Source organism: Sciurus carolinensis, chromosome 2, assembly GCF_902686445.1.
Source record: "Sciurus carolinensis chromosome 2, mSciCar1.2, whole genome shotgun sequence".
Classification (NCBI taxonomy): domain Eukaryota; kingdom Metazoa; phylum Chordata; class Mammalia; order Rodentia; family Sciuridae; genus Sciurus; species Sciurus carolinensis.
The window spans coordinates 139,056,645-139,078,418 of NC_062214.1; the positions used below are offsets into that span (position 1 = coordinate 139,056,645).

Consider the following 21,774-nt stretch of genomic DNA (forward strand, 5'->3'; position numbering starts at 1 on the left):
TTCAGTAAAAAATGAAGCACTCCAGTGCATTCTTTCATGACTTAAAATCACCTTTTTTCCCAGTGTTTCATAACCACATTGAGTTTCATTTTGAATTCTTAAAAGAAGATTATCATAATATTTATATTTTATTTAGACAAAAAATATTTTTAGACTTTGTTTGCCAATCTTTTAATTTCTCAAATAAATGCTTGCTAACTTTTTGAAAAAAATTTATATGTGAAGAATTTTGGAAATATTGTTTAAATGTCTCTGATAGGAAATAGCCATTCAGCATGATTTTCTTTGAGATGTCCTTTAAAAGCCTAAAGTTGGGAATACAAAGTAAAGACATATCTGCTAGTCCTGACTTAAGACTGAAACTATAGTCTTGAGTCATTTCCATTAGTGCTGTGTAAGCCAAATATCATTTGGGGACTTATAGTTTTTATTATTAATGCAAAGTGTTAAAAATGCTGGTTTCTTTCTAATTCTAAAGTTTTTTTTTTTTTTTTTAATTCAAGTACCTTGATTTCTTTTTCCAAGAGAGTCAATAACACTCTATTGACAATGATAATTCTTGGCAATTTGTTCCTAAGTACCAAATAAGAAGTTAATTTAAGTACCTAATATTTAATTCTCTGGCATCCATCTCTTGAGGATTACCTTGCTAAACATAGCTTAACCTTTTCAAAATATATCTGTCTGCTGAGTCTACAAGTTCAGAAATGTATAATTTTTTTCTGCTGTCATAAGTGTTCTAAAGAATGGTAATCATAAACACAAAATGAATACCTTTTTATTTGGCAAACTTTTGCTTTATCTGTGCAATGAAAAGTGAACTCCAAGGCAGAATAATACTGTGGTTATATAACTTTAATTATTTCCCCATTCTGCATATGGTAATTATTATTTTTGTCAAACACTAATGATATTTTAGTGAAATGATAAGGATATATACTTCAGTCTATTTCAAATAGTAAAATGATGTTCAAACTTATGTCTATTTGGTTAAACAGCAATTTTGATGAGAACTATAAAGTATTTCATGTTGAAATGTTTTGCTTTAAAAATATTTTTTGTACTATATGGAAGAGTTTATAACCATTAATTAGAATTCTTAGGATGGAATTTTAGATTTAAAGTTTTAAAGTAGGGCAAATCATTAAAGGTGTTTTAAACTTTAACTTAGGTTAATGTTGGTTTGGTGATCAGTCTTCCAGGCAGCTCTTACAAATGTACATGTTCATACCATACAGGGCATTCCATAGCTCTAGTTTTTTTTCACTCAAGTTTATGTGTGAACATTTAAATTATTTCATGGTACTAAGTTAACCACACTGTGGTGACTGTTTTTATAATAATTTTGACACTATTCATTTCCTTGAATTATTGCCAAATAACTAATTGTCAATTTTTAATATTTATTTTCTAATCTGGTAAGGAAAAGATTTTTTAAGAATATTTTTATATTTTATTCATTTATGGTGAAGTTGAGAATTTTCTTCTTCCCCTTCCTTCCTTCCTTCCTTTTTCTCCTCTCCTGTCCTTTCCTCTCCTCTCCTTTCCTTTCCTTTCTTTTTCTCCTTCCCCTTTCCCTTTTCCTTCCCTGCCCTCCTTCCCTTTCCCTTCCCTTCTGTTCCCTTTTCTTCCCTTCCTTTCCTTGAGATCTAACCTAGGTCTGCCCATATATTAGGTAAGTGCTTTAGCCACACCCTCATACCAAGAACAGTCTTTTCTTTCTCTCTTTGTGGAGTTTCTATTCATCTCATTCTTCTGGATTTCTAAATGATCTTTTTATATTAAAGATCTTAGTCATTTGACATACATACTATAGACATTTTTTCTTTTTCTTTTTCAGTTTTATTTATGGTGTTTTATGCTAGATAGAAGTTTACATTTTTATGTAGTAAAAACTAGCAATTGTATCTTTTATATGTTTTAGTGTTGGTGCATTCTTTTTTTTTAAGATTTTTTTTTTTTAGTTATATATGGACACAATACCTTCATTTTATTTATTTATTTTATTATGTGGTCATGAGGATTGAACCAAGTGACTCACACATACTAGGCAAGCCCTCTACCACTGAGCCACAACTCCAGCCCCTTGGTGCATTCTTAACAAGGCCATTTCCACACTTAAATTTAAATGTATTCTATTATATTTTCTACAAGTTATTTTGTGACTTTCTTTTTAAAGAACAAATATTTGATCTACCTGTGATTTATTTCATTAAGAAGAACAAACATTATTATTTTTTCCCAAATGAGAAGCCAATCGCATGACATAAATTATTTAACAAATTTTCTTTTTCTCATTGATTTGAAATGCTAGTTATATTAGTCTGTTTACTGTTACAGTAATTTAATACCTGAGACTGAGTACTTTATAAAAACAAGAGGTTTCTGTAGCCTACAGTTCTGGAGGTTCAAGAGCATGATGCTGCTTCTGCTCAACTGTTGAAGGCCTAATGGTGGATGGCATCCCAATGTTGGGAACATGAGGGAGTGAAAGATTGAATGGTGAGGTAGGAAGTCAAAGAAAGACAGGGATGAGCAAGTAATGACCTCACTAGGCTCTGCCTCTTAAAGGTTTCACTAACTCTTAACATCACCACATTGGGGACCAGCTCTCAGCACATGACTTTGGGGAATATACTCAAACCATATCCAGACCATAGCACAGATTTTCATACCTTAAATTCCAACGTGTTTGTGAGTCAATTTATGGACTTGTGCTCTATTTCACTGATTTGTTTATAAAAAACTGACTGTAAATTTCTGACCCACCATTAACAAAGAAAATTCAAGAAACCGTTAACTGTATTCCTAATGTTTTCATTGTAGATAATATACTCAACCCACAAAAAGTGAAACTACTTAGTCTTAATTTTTGCTTTATCTATATATTATTGTTAGCCCTTTCTTTCATTTTAATTTTTCTTAGCTCTGTCTCTTGTAAATTGCATCAATTTGAATGTTTATAAGCTAATCATAATGCTTCCATTCCCCATCCCTACATTGTCTGCCATTTCTTAGCTGTTGGGCTAATTCTGACACCATCCCCACCACTTATGTGGCTTTGTTCAGTGCTGCATAGTCTAGACAGTGGCCTAAAGTATCATACCAGAGAGCACAAGATATAATAATCCCTGTTTGAGGTCTAGCTGGTGATATGTGACACACAAGTACATATATCAGATCTAGCACATCTGCTACCCTAAACCACTCATGTTATAAACAAGGAGACAGAGACAAAGTTTTGCACCCACAATTATGGTTGGTGGCAAAGTTAGAGACAGAATCAATAGTAAACTCATTTAAATTTCTTTTTTGTTTACTTTGAACAAACAGTGTCTTTAGTATGCCTTGAGCATATTTTAAAAAATATGGATTGGAGTTTTAAAAAGCCATATCAGGATTGTCTATCAATGTTTGATGTTATACTAGCACATTTTTAAAAATGGAAATACCCAAATAAGGAATAATTTGGAAATCGTTCTTTTCCTATAACTCCATTATGTAAAAGCTAAATTTTTTGAAAAGTAAAACAATGTCATTCCACCAGATGTCACTGTTTGCATGTAGCAATGAAGTTACAATGATTAAAAATACAATGCCCCCCAATCTTATTTTGCACAAAAAATTTCAATATAGTTATAGATGTACTCTTCTGTAGACTCATTATTTTATTGAGACTATAATCTCTGATTTTTAAAAAGCATTCTAAGTATTCACATGCCTCTTGTGAAGATTTTAAAGAAAAAAACTATACAAGGCTACAGAAAATTATTTATAGGTTGCCATCTTCAAGAAGATGAACTCCTAAAGATTTTTCTGAACCTTTGAGTCTATGTTTTTAAACAGGATTTGCTATAAACTAATACTTTCCAGATTGTGAATTCAAACCCCATAAATAGATTGTAAAATCAGTTTAGTGGTTTGCCTTGGGTGCTTTAAAGAAATGGTGTTATGGCAGAATGGCATGGTGGAGGAAAGCAGTTCAGGACATGGCAAGCAGGAAGCTGAGAGCTCTGCTCACCAGGGGTAAAATATAAATTCCAAAGGCACACTCCCTGTGACCTATTTCCTCCAGTTACACCCTCTCTGCCTACAATTCCCACCCAGCTAATCCATATCAGTGGATCAAACCATTGATTAAGTTAAAACTTTCATAATCTAATAATTTCACCTCTGAAAAATCCTTGACTTGCCCACACAGGAACTCTTGGGGACACTTCATATCTAGGCCCTAACTCCTGGGACCCATTCTTCCCACTGCTTCCTGGCCCCCAGCTCCACTGCCATGCCCTTCTGCCTTGGTGTTTTGCCTCATCTTAGGCCCAGAGCAATGGAGTGGGCAGACCATGGACTAAATCTCTGAAACCGTTAGCAAGAAAAACTTCCCTCTTCTAAGTTGTTCTTGCCAGGTATTTTGGTTATAGTGAGGTAAAGCTGACACCAAGTGAGAAAAGGGGGACAAATTCCCACTCACTGTAGTCAACCCATCTCTGCAAGAAAGGTATTGATCCCTTCATAAGGGCCCTAGACACATGACCCAAATACCTAGGCCCCAACTCCCAGCAGTGTTGAGAGTTGGGGCCTTTCCCCACAACCCTTTCCCCACAACCTAATATTAGAACTTCCTTATTGGTCTTGATGTATTTATACTCTGGGCTTCCTCATTTAGTCACTAGGTCTGTTCCTGTTCTTTTGTTTTTATAAATATATCAGTCAAGATTCAGTTGCAGAAAATAGAAGCGTCCTTAGAAAAGGGATTGAATAAGGACAAGTTGGTGCTTATAAAATCAATGGAAGGATTGGAAAAATCGCCATTTGTCAAGGAGGGCTTGCAGCCATACAGCAGGTTTAAGTGGCTGCCTCTGCCGCTCTCAATCACGAAGGTGGGAAGCCATACTGTCGACATGCCACCAAAGCTGAGATTCGGGGATCAGGTGGCCTCTACTGTCACCACTTTTGACTCTGGAGCCACACTATGTCTGTTTGATGTGCTCACTGGCAAAATAAAATGACAACTTACTAAACGAGTAACTGAAACAGTGCTACAGAACTAGACAACCTTGCCCCAACTGTGCTTGCCAAGAGAAACCCCAGAACTTTCTGCCTTCTGAAGTGGTTAGTGGATCCTACATCACGTATAGAACTATAGTCTGTGGAGGCCTGTTTTATATTCATTTTGTATTTTATATTTAATAGTAGATTTCTCAATACAAAAATTAATGTATTTTTAAGCCATCCATAGGTCAGTCATTAATGGTACATTCTGCCTTCAAATTTTGATTTATCTCATCTCTTTGGCTAAATTAATGTTTTCATTGATAATTTTTTTAAACCTCCTATATATATTCTTAGATATATGTAACTGGTAGCCTACCAAGGGAAGATCTGATGCCAACACAGTTTTCTGTTCATCTCAGCCAGATATGAATCAAAAAGGGAAAACTGTAATGTGAGAAGGTAGTTCTGTTCAGGCTGGCGCTTTGCCCCAAATCTTTTTGTGAGTGTGGAGTGGGGAGCAGGTTAGAAGTGAGATCACAGAGAACTTTGGATAGCTTCTGTAATTGGGCTTTCGTAGAGTGAACTTATTATTATTCCAATGTAATAAAAGAAAACCATCATAAGAGTTACTATTAAAATGTATTCAGAACCAAACAATTAATTTTTGGGTTCTCCTTTTGAATTATTTGTCCTCTTCACAATTTTTATTTAGTGCAGATGTCAAATGTCAATGTGTTTGCAGTTTTCATTTTATCAATAACTTAAAAAAATAATTTTTATAAATTACATTGCAGAATACTGTATGGAATTCCTGTTAGGAGAGAAAATGAAGACTATGTCAGTGTCCCTCTGGTACCACCGGGGACACCCTGTGAATGGGCACAAGGAACTAGGCAATATGCTCACAAGCCATACCTGTCACTCTTGGGAGAGGAAGTAAGAACTTTCTTCAGTGTTACTTTTCTCTACTTCATAGATTTTCAAAAGTTTTGGCTTATTGCCCTCTTGACACTCTTAAAAATTACTGAGGCTATCAATAATTGTTTATTTGAGCTATCTGTATTGACTTTTACAATATTAGAAATTAAAACAAAATGCCAAAATATTTATTTTTAAAATAGTAGTAAAAAAGTCATTTATGTTAACATAAAAATGTATTTTTTATGAAAAATAATTATGTTTATAAAAACAAAAACAGCAAAAAAATTGGATTATTTATTTACTTACTTTGGAAATCTCTCTGCTATCTGGCTTAATAGAAGAAAGCTGGATTCTCAAGTTTACTTCTGTGTTCAATTCTGTGGTTGGTTTGATTGAAATATAAGAGAATAATTGTAGTTTTACAAAGATATGTAGTTGAAAAAGAAAAAAAATACTTAAATAGCATTTTTTACATAATTGTAAGATATTCTCTAATATATCCAAATTTAAGAAGCAGTAGTTTCTTGAGAGTTTGCTGTGAGTCTTCCACTTTTGTGAAAGGTAGGGTAGAATCAGTTTTTCCTATGCTTTCTGCCCATTACAGCTAAAAACCCTGTACCTGACAAACGTAAGACAATCACTAAGGTGGAAAGAAGGAGGGACACTAGCTAGGAACTTCAGGACTCAAGGATGACGTGGTAGCGAGCTTCCTGGGTTTTCTTTTTTTTTTCTTTCTTTCTTTTTGCTTCGTATGACCTAGACATGAGCTGAAAAAACTGGTAATTTGGAAATGCTAACAGGTAAAGACAAAAAAGAAAAAAAAATCAGAACTGCTATCTCTAGCTGAAGAACCAGGAGAAGTGCAACCCAGCAGAACGAAAAGTCTGAAAATTTTTAGAAAAATAACTGTTGTGTTCTTGCCAAACACTGCAGACAAAACTGTCCCCATCCCTACCTCTAAAGGGAGTGAAACACTCCAACACTTCTGCCAGCATGGTTCCAAGGAAGGCTGTGTGTGAAGCTGGTACTTTAATGCTAGTGGAGTGGTAATGAGACACCTCCCCCACCCCTAAGCTGTCAGGTAAGACCACGCGGGATTCTATCTCCATCCTAATCACAAACCACACCCCCTTCCCAGTGTTGGAATCAGAGGAGGTCTAGTGGAGTGTCGGTTAAACAGGAGGTTTAAATAAGTTCCAGAGTCTTATGGCATAAGACCACAAATATCTAGATTTCAACCAAAATTCATTAATCTTATCCAGAACTAGAAAAATCTCAACTGAATGTCAGTAGATGCCATCACTGAGATAACAAAAATGTTAGAATTATCTAACAAAATGGGCTGGGGATATAGCTTAGTTGGTAGCGTGCTTGCCTCACAAGCACAAGGACCTGAGTTCAATCCTCAGCACTACAAAAAAAAAAAATTATCTGACAAAATTTTAAATCTGCAACCATAAAAATGCTCCAATGAGCAATTATGAACAACCTTGCAACATAGGTAGAAAAATAGATTCAAAAGGGACATAGGAAGTTTTAGTAAAGAAGCTGGGCACAGTGGCATATGACTCTAATACCAACAAATCTAGATTGAGACAGAAGAATTGCAGGTTAGAGGACAGTCTCAGCAACCTTAGTGGGGCCCTCAATAACAGTGACACCCAGTCTCAAAACTAAAAAAGAATGACAGGACATATAACTCAGAAGCAAAGCACACTAGTGTTCAATCTCCAGTACAAAGACAAAAAAAAAAAAAAAAAAAAAAAAAAAAAAAAAAAAAAAAAAAGAAAGTAAGACTTTGTAAAGAAATAGAAGATGCAGAGAAGAAACACACATTTTAGACTTGAAAAATACTATAACTGAAACATGAAACATTAGTGGGTGAACCAAAAAGTAAAATAAGGAGAGAATCAATGAACTTGGAGACAGAAAGTTATAGAAGTTATCCAATCTAAACAACAAAGAGAAAACAGACTGAAAAAAAAAAAAAAAAAAAAAAAGGAATGAGCTTCAGGGACTGTAGGACTATAACAAAAGACCTAATATTTGTGTTACAATGATCCCAGAAAGGAAAGAGAGAGAGAGAGAGAGAGAGAGAGAGAGAGAGAGAGAGAGAGACTGAAAAAGAACTGAAAGAAATATTGGCAATTCAAAACTTATAGATTCAGTAATCTATGAAAACCCCAAATAGAAAACATCCAGATATATGTTTATTAAGCTACAAAATAGTAAAAGTTCTAAAAACCAAAGAAGAAAACATCCCAAAAGCGACAAGAGAGAAGGACTATGTTATAAGGGAACAGCAACATGAGTGAAGTGGATTTCTTCTCAGAGACTGTGGTGGCCAGAAGTAAGTGGCAGAATATTTTCTAAAATGTGAAAAGAAAGGAACTGTGAACCCAGTACCCTGTAACCAGAGAAATATTCAACAGGACTGAAGAGTAATGAAGACATTCTCAGATAAAGGAAATTAAAAGAATGTTGCCAGCAGATTTACCTTAAAAGAATGGATAGAGGAAGTTCTCTAAACCAAAATGATAAAGGACAAGTATCAGAACAATAAGTGGGGGTTGGTTAGGGAAGAATAGAAGTGCTTTGGATTAGACAAAGGGTAATGAAGGAAGGGAAGGGGAATGGGAATACGAAGACAGTGGAATGAATTGGACATTACTATCCTATGTGCATACATGAATACATGACCAGTGTAATTCCACATTATGTACAACCACAAGAAGGAGAAGTTATACTTCATATAGGTATAATATGTCAAAATACATTCTACCATGTGTGACTAATTAGAACAACAACAACAACATAAAAGAGTATCTGGAAGGAACAAGAATATGCAAAGCAAAAATAGTTGTAACTACAATAGCATTTCCTTCTTCTTTTGAGTTTTCTTAAGTATGTGAGTCAGTTATCAATGAAATTGAAGCAAAAGAAACAAAACAATTGACTAAATGAAAAGTTGGTTCTTTGAAAAAAACAAATAAAATTGATAAACCCATAGGCACGCTAACAAAGAGAAAAAGAAAACTCAAACTGCAAAAATTTGTGATGAAGAGGAAAATATTGCGATGGATGCTAGTAAAATACAGAAGATAATTAGAAATTATTTTAAAAATTTATACACCAATAAAATGGAAAATCTCAAAAGACATCAACAAATTTCTACAGAAATATCTACCCACACTGAATCAGGAGGACATACACAATTTAAACAGATCAATTTCAAGCAATGAAGTAGAAGATGCCTTCCAAAGCCTACCAACCAAGAAAAGCCCAGGACAAGATGGATTCTCAGCTGAGTTCTACAAGACCTTAAAAAAAGAAGTAACCAATATTTCCCAATATTCCATGAAATAGAAAAGGAGGGAACCCTTCCAAACTTTCTATGAAGCTAGTATCACCCTGATACCAAACCAGACAAAGACACATCAAGGAAAGAAAACTTCAGACCAATATCCCTGATGAACATAGATGCAAAAATTCTCAATAAAATTCTGGCAAATCACATACAAAAACATATTAATGAGACAATGCACCATGATCAAATGGGATTCATCCCAGGGATGCAAGGTTGGTTCAACATACAGAAATCAATAAACATAATACATCACATCAATTGACTTAAAGATAAGAATCATATGATCATCTCATAGATGCAGAAAAAACATTTGACAAAATATGGCACCCCTTCATGTTCCAAACACTAGAAATACTAGGGATGATAGGAACATACCTCAACATCATAAAAGCTGTATGTGCTAAACCCAAGGCCAAGATCATTCTAAATGGAGAAAAATGGAAAGCATTCCTTCTAAAAACTGGAGCAAAACAAGGATGACCTCCATCACCACTTCTATTCAACATAGTCCTAGAAACTCTAGCCAGAGCAGTTAGATGAAAGAAATTAAAGGGATACAAGTAGGAAAAGAAGAACTCAAACTATCACTATTTGCCCATGACATGATTTTATACTTAGAAGAGTCAAAAAAATTCCACCAGAAAAGTTCTAGAACTAATAAATGAATTCAGCAAAGTAGCAGGATATAAAATCAACACCCATAAATCAAATGCATCCCTACACATCAGTGATGAATCCTCTCAAAGAGAAATTAGGAAAACTACCCCATTCAGAATAACCTCAAAAAAAAAAAAAAAAACACTTGGAAATTGATCTAACAAAAGAGCTGAAACATCTCTACAATGAAAACTACAGAACATGAAAGAAAAAAATTGAAGAAGATCTTAGAAGATGGAAAGATATCCCGTGCTCTTGGATTGGCAGGATTGACATTGTCAAAATGGCCATACTACCAAAAGCACTATACAGATTTAATGCAATTCCTATTAAAATCCCAATGACATTCTTCATAGAATTAGAAAAAGCAATCATGAAATTCATTTGGAAAAACAAGAGACCGAGAAAGCCAAAGCAATCCTTAGCAAGAAAAGTGAAGCAGGAGACATCATAATACCAGACCTTGAACAGAGCAACAGTAACAAAAACAGCATGTTACTGGCATCAAAACAGACATGTAGACCAATGGAACAGAATAGAAGACACAGAGACAAACCCACATAAATACAGTTATCTCATACCAGAAAAGGTGCCAAAAACATACATTGGAGAAAAGAAACCTTCTTCAACAAATTGTGTTGGGAAAACTGGAAATCCACATGTAGAAGAATGAGAATAAACCCCTATCTCTCACCCTGCACAGAACTCAACACAAAGTGGATCAAAGACTTGGGCACCAGCCTAGAGACCCTGTGCCTAATAGAAGAAAAAATAGGCCCAAATCTTCACTATGTTGGCTTAGGACCTGACTTCCTTAACACAACTCCTAAAGCACAAGAAATAAAAGCAAGAATCAATAAATGGGATGGATTCAAATTAAAAAGTTTCTTCTCAGCAAAGGAAACAATCAATAATGTGAAGAGAGAGCCTACAGAGTGGGAGAAAATCTTTGCCACATACACCACAGAGCATTAATGTCCAGAATATAGAAAGAACTCAAAAAATTTAACACCAAAGAAACAAATAACCCAATCAATAAATGGACTAAGGAACTGAACAGACACTTCATGGAAGAAGAAATTGCAATCGATCAACAAACATATGAAAAAATGTTTAACATCTCTAGCGATTACAGAAAGGCAAATCAAAACTACTCTGAGATTTCATCTCGACTCCAGTCAGAATGGCAATTATGAAGAACACAAGCAATAATAAATGTTGGCAGGATGTGGGGAAATGGGTACACTCATACACTGCTGGTGGGCCTGCAAATTGGTGCAACCATTTTGGAAGGCAGTATGGAGATTCCTCAGAAAACTGGGCATGGATCCACCATTTGACCCAGCTATCTCATTCCTTGGTTTATACACAAAGCACTTAAAATCAGCATGCTACAGTGAAGCAGCCACATCAATGTTCATAGCAGCTCAATTCACAATAGCCAAACTATGGAACCAACCAAATACCCTTCAACAGATGAATGATTAAAGAAACTGTGATATATGTACACAATGGAATATTATTCAGTCTTGAAGAAAAATGAAATTATGGCATTTGCTGGATGGAGCTGGAGAATATCATGCTAAGCAAAATAAGGCAATCCCAAAGAACCAAAAGCCAAATGTTTTCTCTGATTTGCAGGTGCTAAATCACAATGGGGGTGGCTAGTGAAAAATAGAAGTACTTTGGTTTAGGCAGAGGAGAGTGAAGGGAAGAGAGAGGGCATGTGGGTAGGAAGGATAGTAGAATGAATCAGATATTATTACTCTATGTGCATCTATGATTACATGACTGGTGTGATTCTACATCATGTACAACCAGAAGAATGAGAAGTTATACACCATTTATGTATGATGTATCACAATGCATTCTACTGTCAGGTATAACTAATTAGAACAAATTAAAAAAATTAAAAAATTCTTAATTCAAATGGAATGGACTCATTATGTAATGTATAAAGGAAATTTTTTGAATTGTGCAAAACAACCCCACTATCAATAGAAGTGGAATTCTACAATATATTCAAGTAACCCACAGAAATGAATAGAAAGGAATAAAGAAAACAGATAATAAAGAATTCAGAAAAGCAAAAAGAAACAAGAATAAAATGGCATTCTTCAACCCTCAATTAAATATAAAAGGTGTAAATATACAAATTGCATGACAGAGTGGTAGAAGAATTAAAACACATGACTCAGTTGTATAGTTTCTACCAGAAACATTCTTAAAATATAATAATATAGTCAAATTGAAGGAATGGTAAAAAAAAACATGCAAATATTACTCAAAGAATAGTGGGAGTGGCTATATTAGTATCAGATGGAAGTAGTTTTCCAAGTATAGAAAGTTGTCAGAGACAGAAAGGGATGTTTTATGATGATAAAAGTGTGCATTCACCAAGACCGTGATCTGAGAAAGTACATGCACCAAACAGCAGAACGGCAAAACTTGAAGAAAAACCATAGAACTGACAAGAGAAACAGGCAATTCTATGTTTATATTGTAGACTTCAGCCTCCCCTGATAGTACACGTTTAGAAAATCAGTTAAGGACATAGAACTCACTAGACCCATCGGCCAACAGGATCTAGTTGAACCTTGAAGTACCCAGAAACCAAGAAAAGCAGAATACATATCCTTTTCATTTACCACAAAATTATATATATAGAGTCCATTGTGGAATCAAACAAAAAAAAATCAATGATAAGAGAATAATAGAAGACACCTCTAGTCATTAGGAATCTAAACTATACAGTTATAAATAATCTATGGGCTGCAGAGGGAGTTTCAAGGGATTTAAAAATGCATTGAAATGAATGAAAATGAAAATATATCAAAAAACATGGGACACAGCTATAAGAAGGTTGAGAAGGAAATTTATGGCATTAAATGCTTACAATGGAAAAGAGAAAGTCTTAAATCAATATTTTTAACTCTCATCTCAAGAAGCAAGAAAAAGAAGAGCAAAATAAACCCAAAGCAAGAGTCAGGAATGAATAATGAAGAGCAGAAATCAATGAAATTGAGAGCAGAAAAGCAATAAAGAAAACCAGTGAAAAAGCCAGTTCTTGAAAAGATCAATAAAATTGATCTCTGGTAAAAGTGATGAAAAAAAATGTACAGAGAAGACATGAATTAACAATATAGAAATGAAACAAGAGATATCACCATAGACTTCAGAAGGCATCAATGGAAAATTATAGGAATATTCTGAACAACTCTACACACACAAATTTGACAACTTAGTTGAAATGAAGAAATTCCTCAAAAAACACAAACTACCACGGCTCTTCCAATGAAAATAGATAATTGAATATATAACTGTTAAGAAAATTGAATTATTAATTTAAAAAACAGACTTTTCTCCCACATACCTCCAGGCCCACATGATTTTACTGGAGAGGAGTCTATCAGTTACTCAAGGAAGAATTAGCACCAATTTTATATAATCTCTGACAGAAAAGAAAAGAAGAGGGAACACTTCTGAAGTTTTTTTTTTTTTTTTTTTTTTTTTTTTTTTGGTGATACTGGGGATTGAACCCAGGACTTTGCCATTGTACTTGGTAGGCAAGTGTTTTACCACTGGGCTACCTGCTCAGGCCTGCTCCCAGATTCATTTTATGGAGCTAGCAATACTGCTACCTAAGCTAAACAAAGACTGTTCCCCTTCAAATAAAAGAGTATGTACAAATCAAGTATAGATCAATATTCTTGCTTTGTTTTGAATGTCCCTTTTTAAACTCATTCTGAAATTAAATTGTCATTGTAACAGTGTTAACAGGTGGGGCACTTAAAAAAGATTAGCACATGAGGAACTTGCTCTCACAGGTAAGATAATTGCTGTTATAAAAGGGCAGATTCGACCTCCTTTTCCCCTCTTAACCCTTCTGCTTTCTGCATGTGAGGACATAGTTAGAAGGCCCACAGAAGATGCCAGTTGATCTTGGGCCTCCTAGCCTCTAGAACTGTGAGAGAATAAATTTCTGTTTTTTATAAATTACTCAGTCAAAGGTGTTCTCTTACAGGAGCACAATATGAACTAAGACAATTCCTTATGAATGTTAGGTATTATTAGGTAAAATATTAGAACATGTAGTTGAAAAATACAGAAAAGAAGTTATGCACCATGGCCTAAGGGGGTTATTCCAGGGATTTTGAGACTGGCTTAGTATTTGGAAACCATTTCAATCCCTCATATTATCGGAATAAAGGAGAAAAATAACATAATTATATCAAATCAATGCAGGAAAAGCATTTGACAAAATTTAACACCCATTTTCATGATAAAAATTCTCAGAAAAATAGGAATAGTGGGAAACTTCTACAACTGGAAAAAGAACATCTTACCCAAATCTACAGTTACTGTTATATTTAATGGAGAAAGCCAGGATAGCTTCCCTCACCATCTTATTCAACCCAGTGTTGGAAATTTTGAGTGCCGTAGGTGGGAAGAGGAACATAAAGCACTTGAAAGGACACAACACAACTTTGCAGATGATGTGGTTGTCTGAATAGAAAATTCCAAGGAATGGGTAAAAGATAAATCTCACAGAACTGATAATTAAGCTCAGTAAAGTCACAAGATACAATATAAACATAAATGATTCAGTCTATTTCTATTAATCCTTAATGGATAGATGAATCCTATAAAAAGTGGATATATGTAATTGCTCAAAATGTGAAATACTTAGGAGTAAATCTAACAAAACATATACAGAATCTGAATGCTGAAAACTACAAGATGCTAATGAAAGAAATGAAAGCAACAGAATTAAATGGAGAGAGTCCATGTTCATGGACTGGAAGACTCCACATAGTAAACATATCATTGGTCTCCAAATGGATATACTGGTTAAATTAATTCCATCAAACTTCCAGCAAGACTTTTTTTTTTTGTAGATATAAATAGAGTGTTCTAAAATTTATAGAGGAAGGTAAAGGAACTATAATAGCTAAAACAATTTTAAGAAGGATGCATAAAATGGGAGGAATCAACTTATGAATTTACAACTAATTATACTAGTATAGTAATCAATACTATGGTCTTGGTGAAGGGATAGACCCATATATCAGTGGAATGGAACAGAAAATCCACAGACAGACTGTCCCAGATATGCACAACTGATTTTTGGTAAAGATACAAAAACAACTCAATGGATATAGGATAGCCTTTTCAATAATTGCTGTTGAAGCAATTGAACAACAACAGGAAAAAAAACAAAACAAAACAAAAACAAACAAAAAAAACCCAGAATGCTGACCTAAGTCTTGAGTTATAATAAGTTTAACTTAAAATGATTCACAGTCTGAAATGTAGAATGTAAAACTATAAAGCTTGTATAAAGAATGCAGAAGATTGTTGGGAGTAAAGCTAGGTAAATGATCCATAAAAGAAAAAAATTGATAAATTGGGCTTTATCAGAATTAAAAACTTTTGTTCTGCAAAAGGCTTTGTTCAGAAGATTAAGCACAAGCTATGGACTTGGAGAAAATATTTGCAAAACACATATCCAGCAAAGGCCTAGTGTTTAGAATACATAATGAATTTTCAAAACCCAACATTAAAAAACCAAACAATCTAATTGGAAAACAAGCAAAAGGCATTTTAAAAGACATTTCACCAAATATGATATGTAGATGGAAAATATGCATATGAAAAGGTGTTCAACATCATTAGGTGTTAGGGAAATGCAAGTTGAAAGCACAAGGAGATGTCACTACTGAGTGGTTAAAATAAATAATGGTGGCAACACCAAGTGCTAGTAAGGATGTGGAGAACTGGGTCACTCACATATTGTTGGTAGAATGTAAAAAGATGTAGTTCTGTGGGAAATAATTTGGCAGTTAAAAGGAAGAATAACAACTAGACAGACAACCCAACAATGACATGCCTAGGCATTTATCCTAGTGAAATAAAAATTTGTGATTGCCTCACAACTTGTACACAAATGTTTATAGCAGCTTTATTTTATAAAACCAAATTGGAAGGACCCTGGATATCCTTCAGTTGGTTAGTCAAACTGTGGTATGTCCATTCCATGGAATACTACTCAGCTATAAAAACCAATGAACTATTAATACATGCAATGACAATGATGAATCTTTAGAGAATTATGCTAAAAAGTCACTTCTAGATTATAGGCTATCTAATTTTATTATATAATATTCTTGTAATGACAAAATTGTGTGGGTTCTAGGGTTTCAGGATGAGGGGGCAGGTATGGATGGGAAGAAAAGTCAAGAAGAGAGATCCTTGTGATGATGGAACTATTCTGTACCTTGAATGTATCAATGTCAGCATTTTTTCATTATATTGTATTATAGTTTTGCAAGATGGTATCTTGGCTATCTTTTCTCCATTTTTGGTACCTTTTCTAGTTTGAGAAAACTGTATTTATGTGGGTTTGTCTCAGTGTCTTCTATTCTGTACCATTGGTCTACATGTCTATTTTGGTGCCAATACCATGCTGTTTTTGTTACTAATGCTCTGTAGTATATAGTTAAAGTTCTGGTAATTGTGATACCTCCAGCTTCACTTTTCCTGCTAAGGATTGCTTTGGCCATTCTGGATCTCTTATTTTTCCAATTGAATTTCATGATTGCTTTCTCTTTTTCTATGAGTTACGTCATTGGAATTTTAATTAGAATTGCATTGAATCTGTATAATGCTTTTGGTAGTATGGCCATTTTGACAATATTAATTTTCTTCAACAAATGGTGCTTGGAAAACTGGATATTGATATGCAGCAAAATGATTAAACCCCTGTCTCTCACCCTGCACAAAACTCAACTCAAAATGTATCAAGGACCTAGGAATTAGACTAGAGATCCTGTGCCTAATACAAGAAAAACTAGGCCCAAATCTTCACCATGTCAGCTTGGGAGCAGGCATCCTTAACAAGACTCCAAAAGCACCAGAAATAAAAGCAAGAATCAATAAATGGGATGGATTCAAATTAAAAAGCTTTATCTCAGCAAAGGAAATAATAATGTGAAGAGAGAGCCTACAGAGTGGGAGAAAATCTTTACCACATGCACTTCAGATAGAGAACTAATCTCCAGAATTTATTAAGAACTCTTATGAGTTCATATATGGTGTAAAGTTTTATACCTTACACCATAAATACAAATAACCCAATTAATAAATGGGCTAAGGAATGGAACAGACACTTCACAGAAGAAGATATATAATCGATCAATAAATATTTGAAAAAAATGTTTAACATCTCCAGTAATTAGAGAAATGTAAATCAAAACTACCCTAAGACTTCATCTCACTCTAGTCAGAATGGCTATTATCAAGAATACAAGCAACAATAAATGTTGGCAAGGATGTGGGGGAAAGGTATGCTCATACATTGCTGGTGGGATTGCAAATTGGTGTAGCCACTCTGGAAAGCAGTATGGAGATTCCTCAGAAAATTTTGACCTGCCATTTGACCCAGCTATCTCATTCCTCAGTTTATACCCAAAGGACTTAAAATCAGCATAGTACAGTGACACAGCCACATCAATGTTCATAGCAGCTCAATTCAAGTTAGCTAGATTGTGGAACCAACGTAGATGCCCATCAATAGATGAATGGATAAAAAAACTGTGGTATATGGAATATTATTCAGTCATAAAGAATAATAATATTATGGCATCCACAGATAAATGAATGGAGTTGGAGAATATCATGCTAAATGAAATAAGCCAATCCCCATAAAAACCAAAGCCCAAATGTATTCTCTGATAAGTGGATACTGATACATAATAGAGGGAGGGGATAAGGGAAGAATGGAAGAAAGTTTGATTGTGCAGAGGGAAATGAGGAGAGGGGAGGAGATGGGGGGAAGGAAAGATAGTGGAATGAGACAAACATCATCCCCCTATGTACATGTATAATTACATGAATGGTGTGACTCTACATCATGTACAACCAGAGAAGTGAAAAGTTGTACTTAATTTGTGTACAATGAATCAAAATGCATTCTGCTGTCATATATAGCTAAATAGAACAAACAATAATAAATAAATAAATACATAAATAAACAAGATGGTACCTCAGGGTAAGTTGGGTAAAGGGTAGATAGAATCTTTATTATTTTTATTTTTTAAAACTTCATGTGAATCTACAAAATAAAAAGCTTAGAAGTAGCCTGGACCCCTGCGGTGGGAGGTGCCTTTCAAGGCTAGCTTCTCAGACCAGACCGCCCAGTGAGAGGCTTTCTACATAGAACCAGCCACAAGTCCCCGAACCAACAGAGAGCTTCGATCCGCAAGCAGCCTCTGGGATCAGGGCAGGGCAGTCAGAGACCTCTTCAGGCGGCTCTGCCCACTCCGGCACCAGGCTCTTTTCACGGGGCGATCCAAGATGGTGGCCTAGAGGGTGACTGCACCCCCAGTCACTCCAGAACCCAGGAGTTAAGAAGGGGAGGCATTGAGAGACTCGGACTGAAATAGAGCCACGGGTGAGTCTGCCCACTGGGTAAAGCTCGGCCCGGGTGGCAGGCACAGATAGGGGTGGCTTATCAGAGCAGGGCAGGGCAGCTAGAGTCTTCCCCAGGTAGCCTTCCACACTCCGGCGGTGGGCTCCTTCTACACGGCCAGCTGCATGGTGCAGGCCCCCAGTGAGAGCCTTTCCGCACAGAGCCAGCTCCAAACCCTGGAACCAGTAGGGGGCTAGGGGCAGCTTTCTTTGGATGCACTGCATTATCAAATTCCTCCAAGACATCAGGCTACTGAAGGCTGGGAGGTGATACACTGGAAATCTACTGGGACACTATAAGCCAATAGCGGAAATCTGCAATATCTCAGGGTTCCACTGACAGCTGACCAATATGAGAAAACAAGGGATGAAAATGTCCCAAACAAACCTAGATACTACATCAATAAAACCCAATGACAGCACAGCAGAAGAAATGTCAGGGAGTTCAGAATGTACGTAATTAAAACGATCAGGGAAGCAAATGAGGAGATGAAAGAGCAAATGCAGGCATTGAAGGAGGAGATGAAAGAGCAAATGCAGGCATTAAATGATCGCACCAATCAACAGTTAAAAGACCAAATACGGGAAGCAAGAGATCATTTCAATAAAGAGTTAGAGATACTGAAAAAAGAGCAAACTGAAATACTTGAAATGAAGGAAACAATAAACCAAGTTAAAAACTCCATAGAAATCATAACCAATAGGATAGAACACCTGGAAGACAGAACCTCAGACATTGAAGACAAATTATTTAATCTTGAAAACAAAGTTGGCCAAACAGAGAAGATGGTAAGAAATCATGAACAGAATCTACAAGAATTATGGGATATCATGAAAAGGCCAAATTTGAGAATTATTGGGATTGAGGAAGGCTTAGAGAAACAAACCAAAGGAATGAACAATCTATTCAATGAAATAATATCAGAAAATTTCCCAAATCTGAAGAATGAAATGGAAAACCAAGTACAAGAGGCTTATAGAACTCCAAACATACAAAATTACAACAGACCCACACCAAGGCACATTATTATGAAAATACCTAACATTCAACATAAAGACAGAATTTTAAAGGCCGCAAGAGAAAAGAATCAAATTACATTCAGAGGGAAACCAATAAGAATATCAGCAGATTTTTCAATCCAGACCCTAGAAGCTAGAAGGGCCTGGAACAACATTTACCAAGTCCTGAAAGAAAACGGATGCCAACCAAGAATCTTATACCCAGCAAAACTTACCTTCAAATTTGACGATGAAATAAGATCCTTCCATGATAAACAAAAGCTAAAGGAATTTACAAAAGAAAGCCAGCATTACAGAACATTCTCAGCAAAATATTCCATGAGGAAGAGATGAAAAACAACGATGCAAATCAGCAACAGGAGGTGCTAGCCTAAAGGAATAGCCAAATAAAGGAGAAACCAAATCATGTCAAAAACAAATATGAGTCAATTGACTGGGAATACAAATCATATCACAATAATAACCCTGAATGTAAATGGCCTGAACTCATCAATCAAAAGACATAGACTGGCAGATTGGATTAAAAAGAAAAATCCAACAATATGCTGCCTGCAAGAGACTCATCTCATAGAAAGAGACACCCATAGACTAAAGGTGAAAGGATGGGGAAAAACATACCATGCACACGGACACAGCAAAAAAGCTGGAGTATCCATCCTCATTTCAGATAATGTGGACTTGAAGCCAAAACTAGTCAGAAGGGATAAAGAAGGACATTACCTGCTGCTTAAGGGAAGCATAAATCAGCATGACATAACAATCATAAATATCTATGCCCCGAACATTGGCTCATCCACGTACGTCAAACAAGTCCTTCTCAATTCCAGAAATCAAATAGACCACAACACAATAATACTAGGTGATTTTAACACACCTCTCTCACCACTGGATAGATCGTCCAAACAAAAATTGAATAAAGAAACTATAGATCTCAACAACACAATCAACAACTTAGACTTAACGGACATATATAGAATATACCATCCAACAAAGAACGAATACACTTTCTTCTCAGCAGCACATGGATCCTTCTCTAAAATAGACCATATTTTATGCCACAAAGCTACTGTTAGCAAATACAAGAAGATAGAGATACTACCTTGTACTCTATCAGATCATAATGGATTGAAATTAGAAATAAATGACAGAATAAAAACCAGAAACATCTCCAATACCTGGAGATTAAATAATACACTATTATATGATGAATGGATAACAGAAGACATCAGGAGGGAAATAAAAAAATTCTTAGAAGTAAACGAGAACAAAGACACATCATATCAAAATCTCTGGGACACTATGAAAGCAGTACTTAGAGGAAGATTTATTTCATGGGGCACATTCAAAAAAAGAAGTAGAAATCAACAAATAAACGACTTAACACTATAGCTCAAAGCGCTAGAAAAAGAAGAACAGACCAATACCAAAAGTAGTAGAAGACAGGAAATAGTTAAAATCAGAGCCGAAATCAACGAAATTGAAACAAAAGAAACAATTGGAAAAATTAACAAAATAAATAGTTGGTTCTTTGAAAAAATAAATAAAATTGATAAACCCTTAGCCACACTAACAAAGAGAAAGAGGGAGAAAACTCAAATTACTAAAATTCGGAATGAACAAGGAAACATCACAAAAGACATGAGTGAAATACAAAACATAATTAGAAGCTATTTCAAAAATCTATACTCCAACAGAAGAGAAAACCTCGAAGACATCAACAAATTTCTAGAGACATATGAATTACCTAAACTGAACGAGGAGGACATACACCACTTACATAAACCCATTTCAAGCAATGAAATAGAAGAGGTCATCAAAAGCCTACCAACAAAGAAAAGTCCAGGACCAGATGGGTTCTCAGCCGAGTTCTACAAAACCTTTAAAGAAGAGCTCATTCCAATACTCCTCAAACTATTCCATGAAATAGAAGAGGAGGGAACCCTCCCAAACTCGTTCTATGAAGCCAATATCACCCTGATACCTAAACCAGACAGAGACACATCGAGGAAAGAAAATTCAGACCAATATCCTTAATGAACATGAATGCAAAAATTCTCAACAAAATTTTAGCAAATCGCATACAAATATATATTAAAAAGATAGTGCACCACGATCAAGTGGGTTTTATCCCAGGGATGCAAGGTTGGTTCAACATTCGGAAATCAATAAATGTCATTCACCATATCAACAGACTTAAAGTTAAGAAACACATGATTATTTCAATAGATGCAGAAAAAAAAAATAAAAAGCTTAATACAAAAATTGTGGTCAGTTCACCAACAAGGAAAAAAAAAAAGACAAAGAAATATTAAACTCAGCCTAAAATATAACTTATTGAATGA

General features: G+C 35.1%; 1 protein-coding gene across 1 annotated transcript in view; it reads left to right on the forward strand.

Moving 5' to 3' along the window:
• LOC124972202 (tetratricopeptide repeat protein 6-like) overlaps positions 1 to 21,774 on the forward strand; it is a 149,384-nt gene that overhangs the window by 11,303 nt on the left and 116,307 nt on the right. The window contains exon 3 of the mRNA XM_047536465.1: positions 5,793 to 5,934. Coding sequence (XP_047392421.1) covers positions 5,793 to 5,934 — 142 coding nt within the window. The remainder of the gene's footprint in view (positions 1 to 5,792; positions 5,935 to 21,774) is intronic.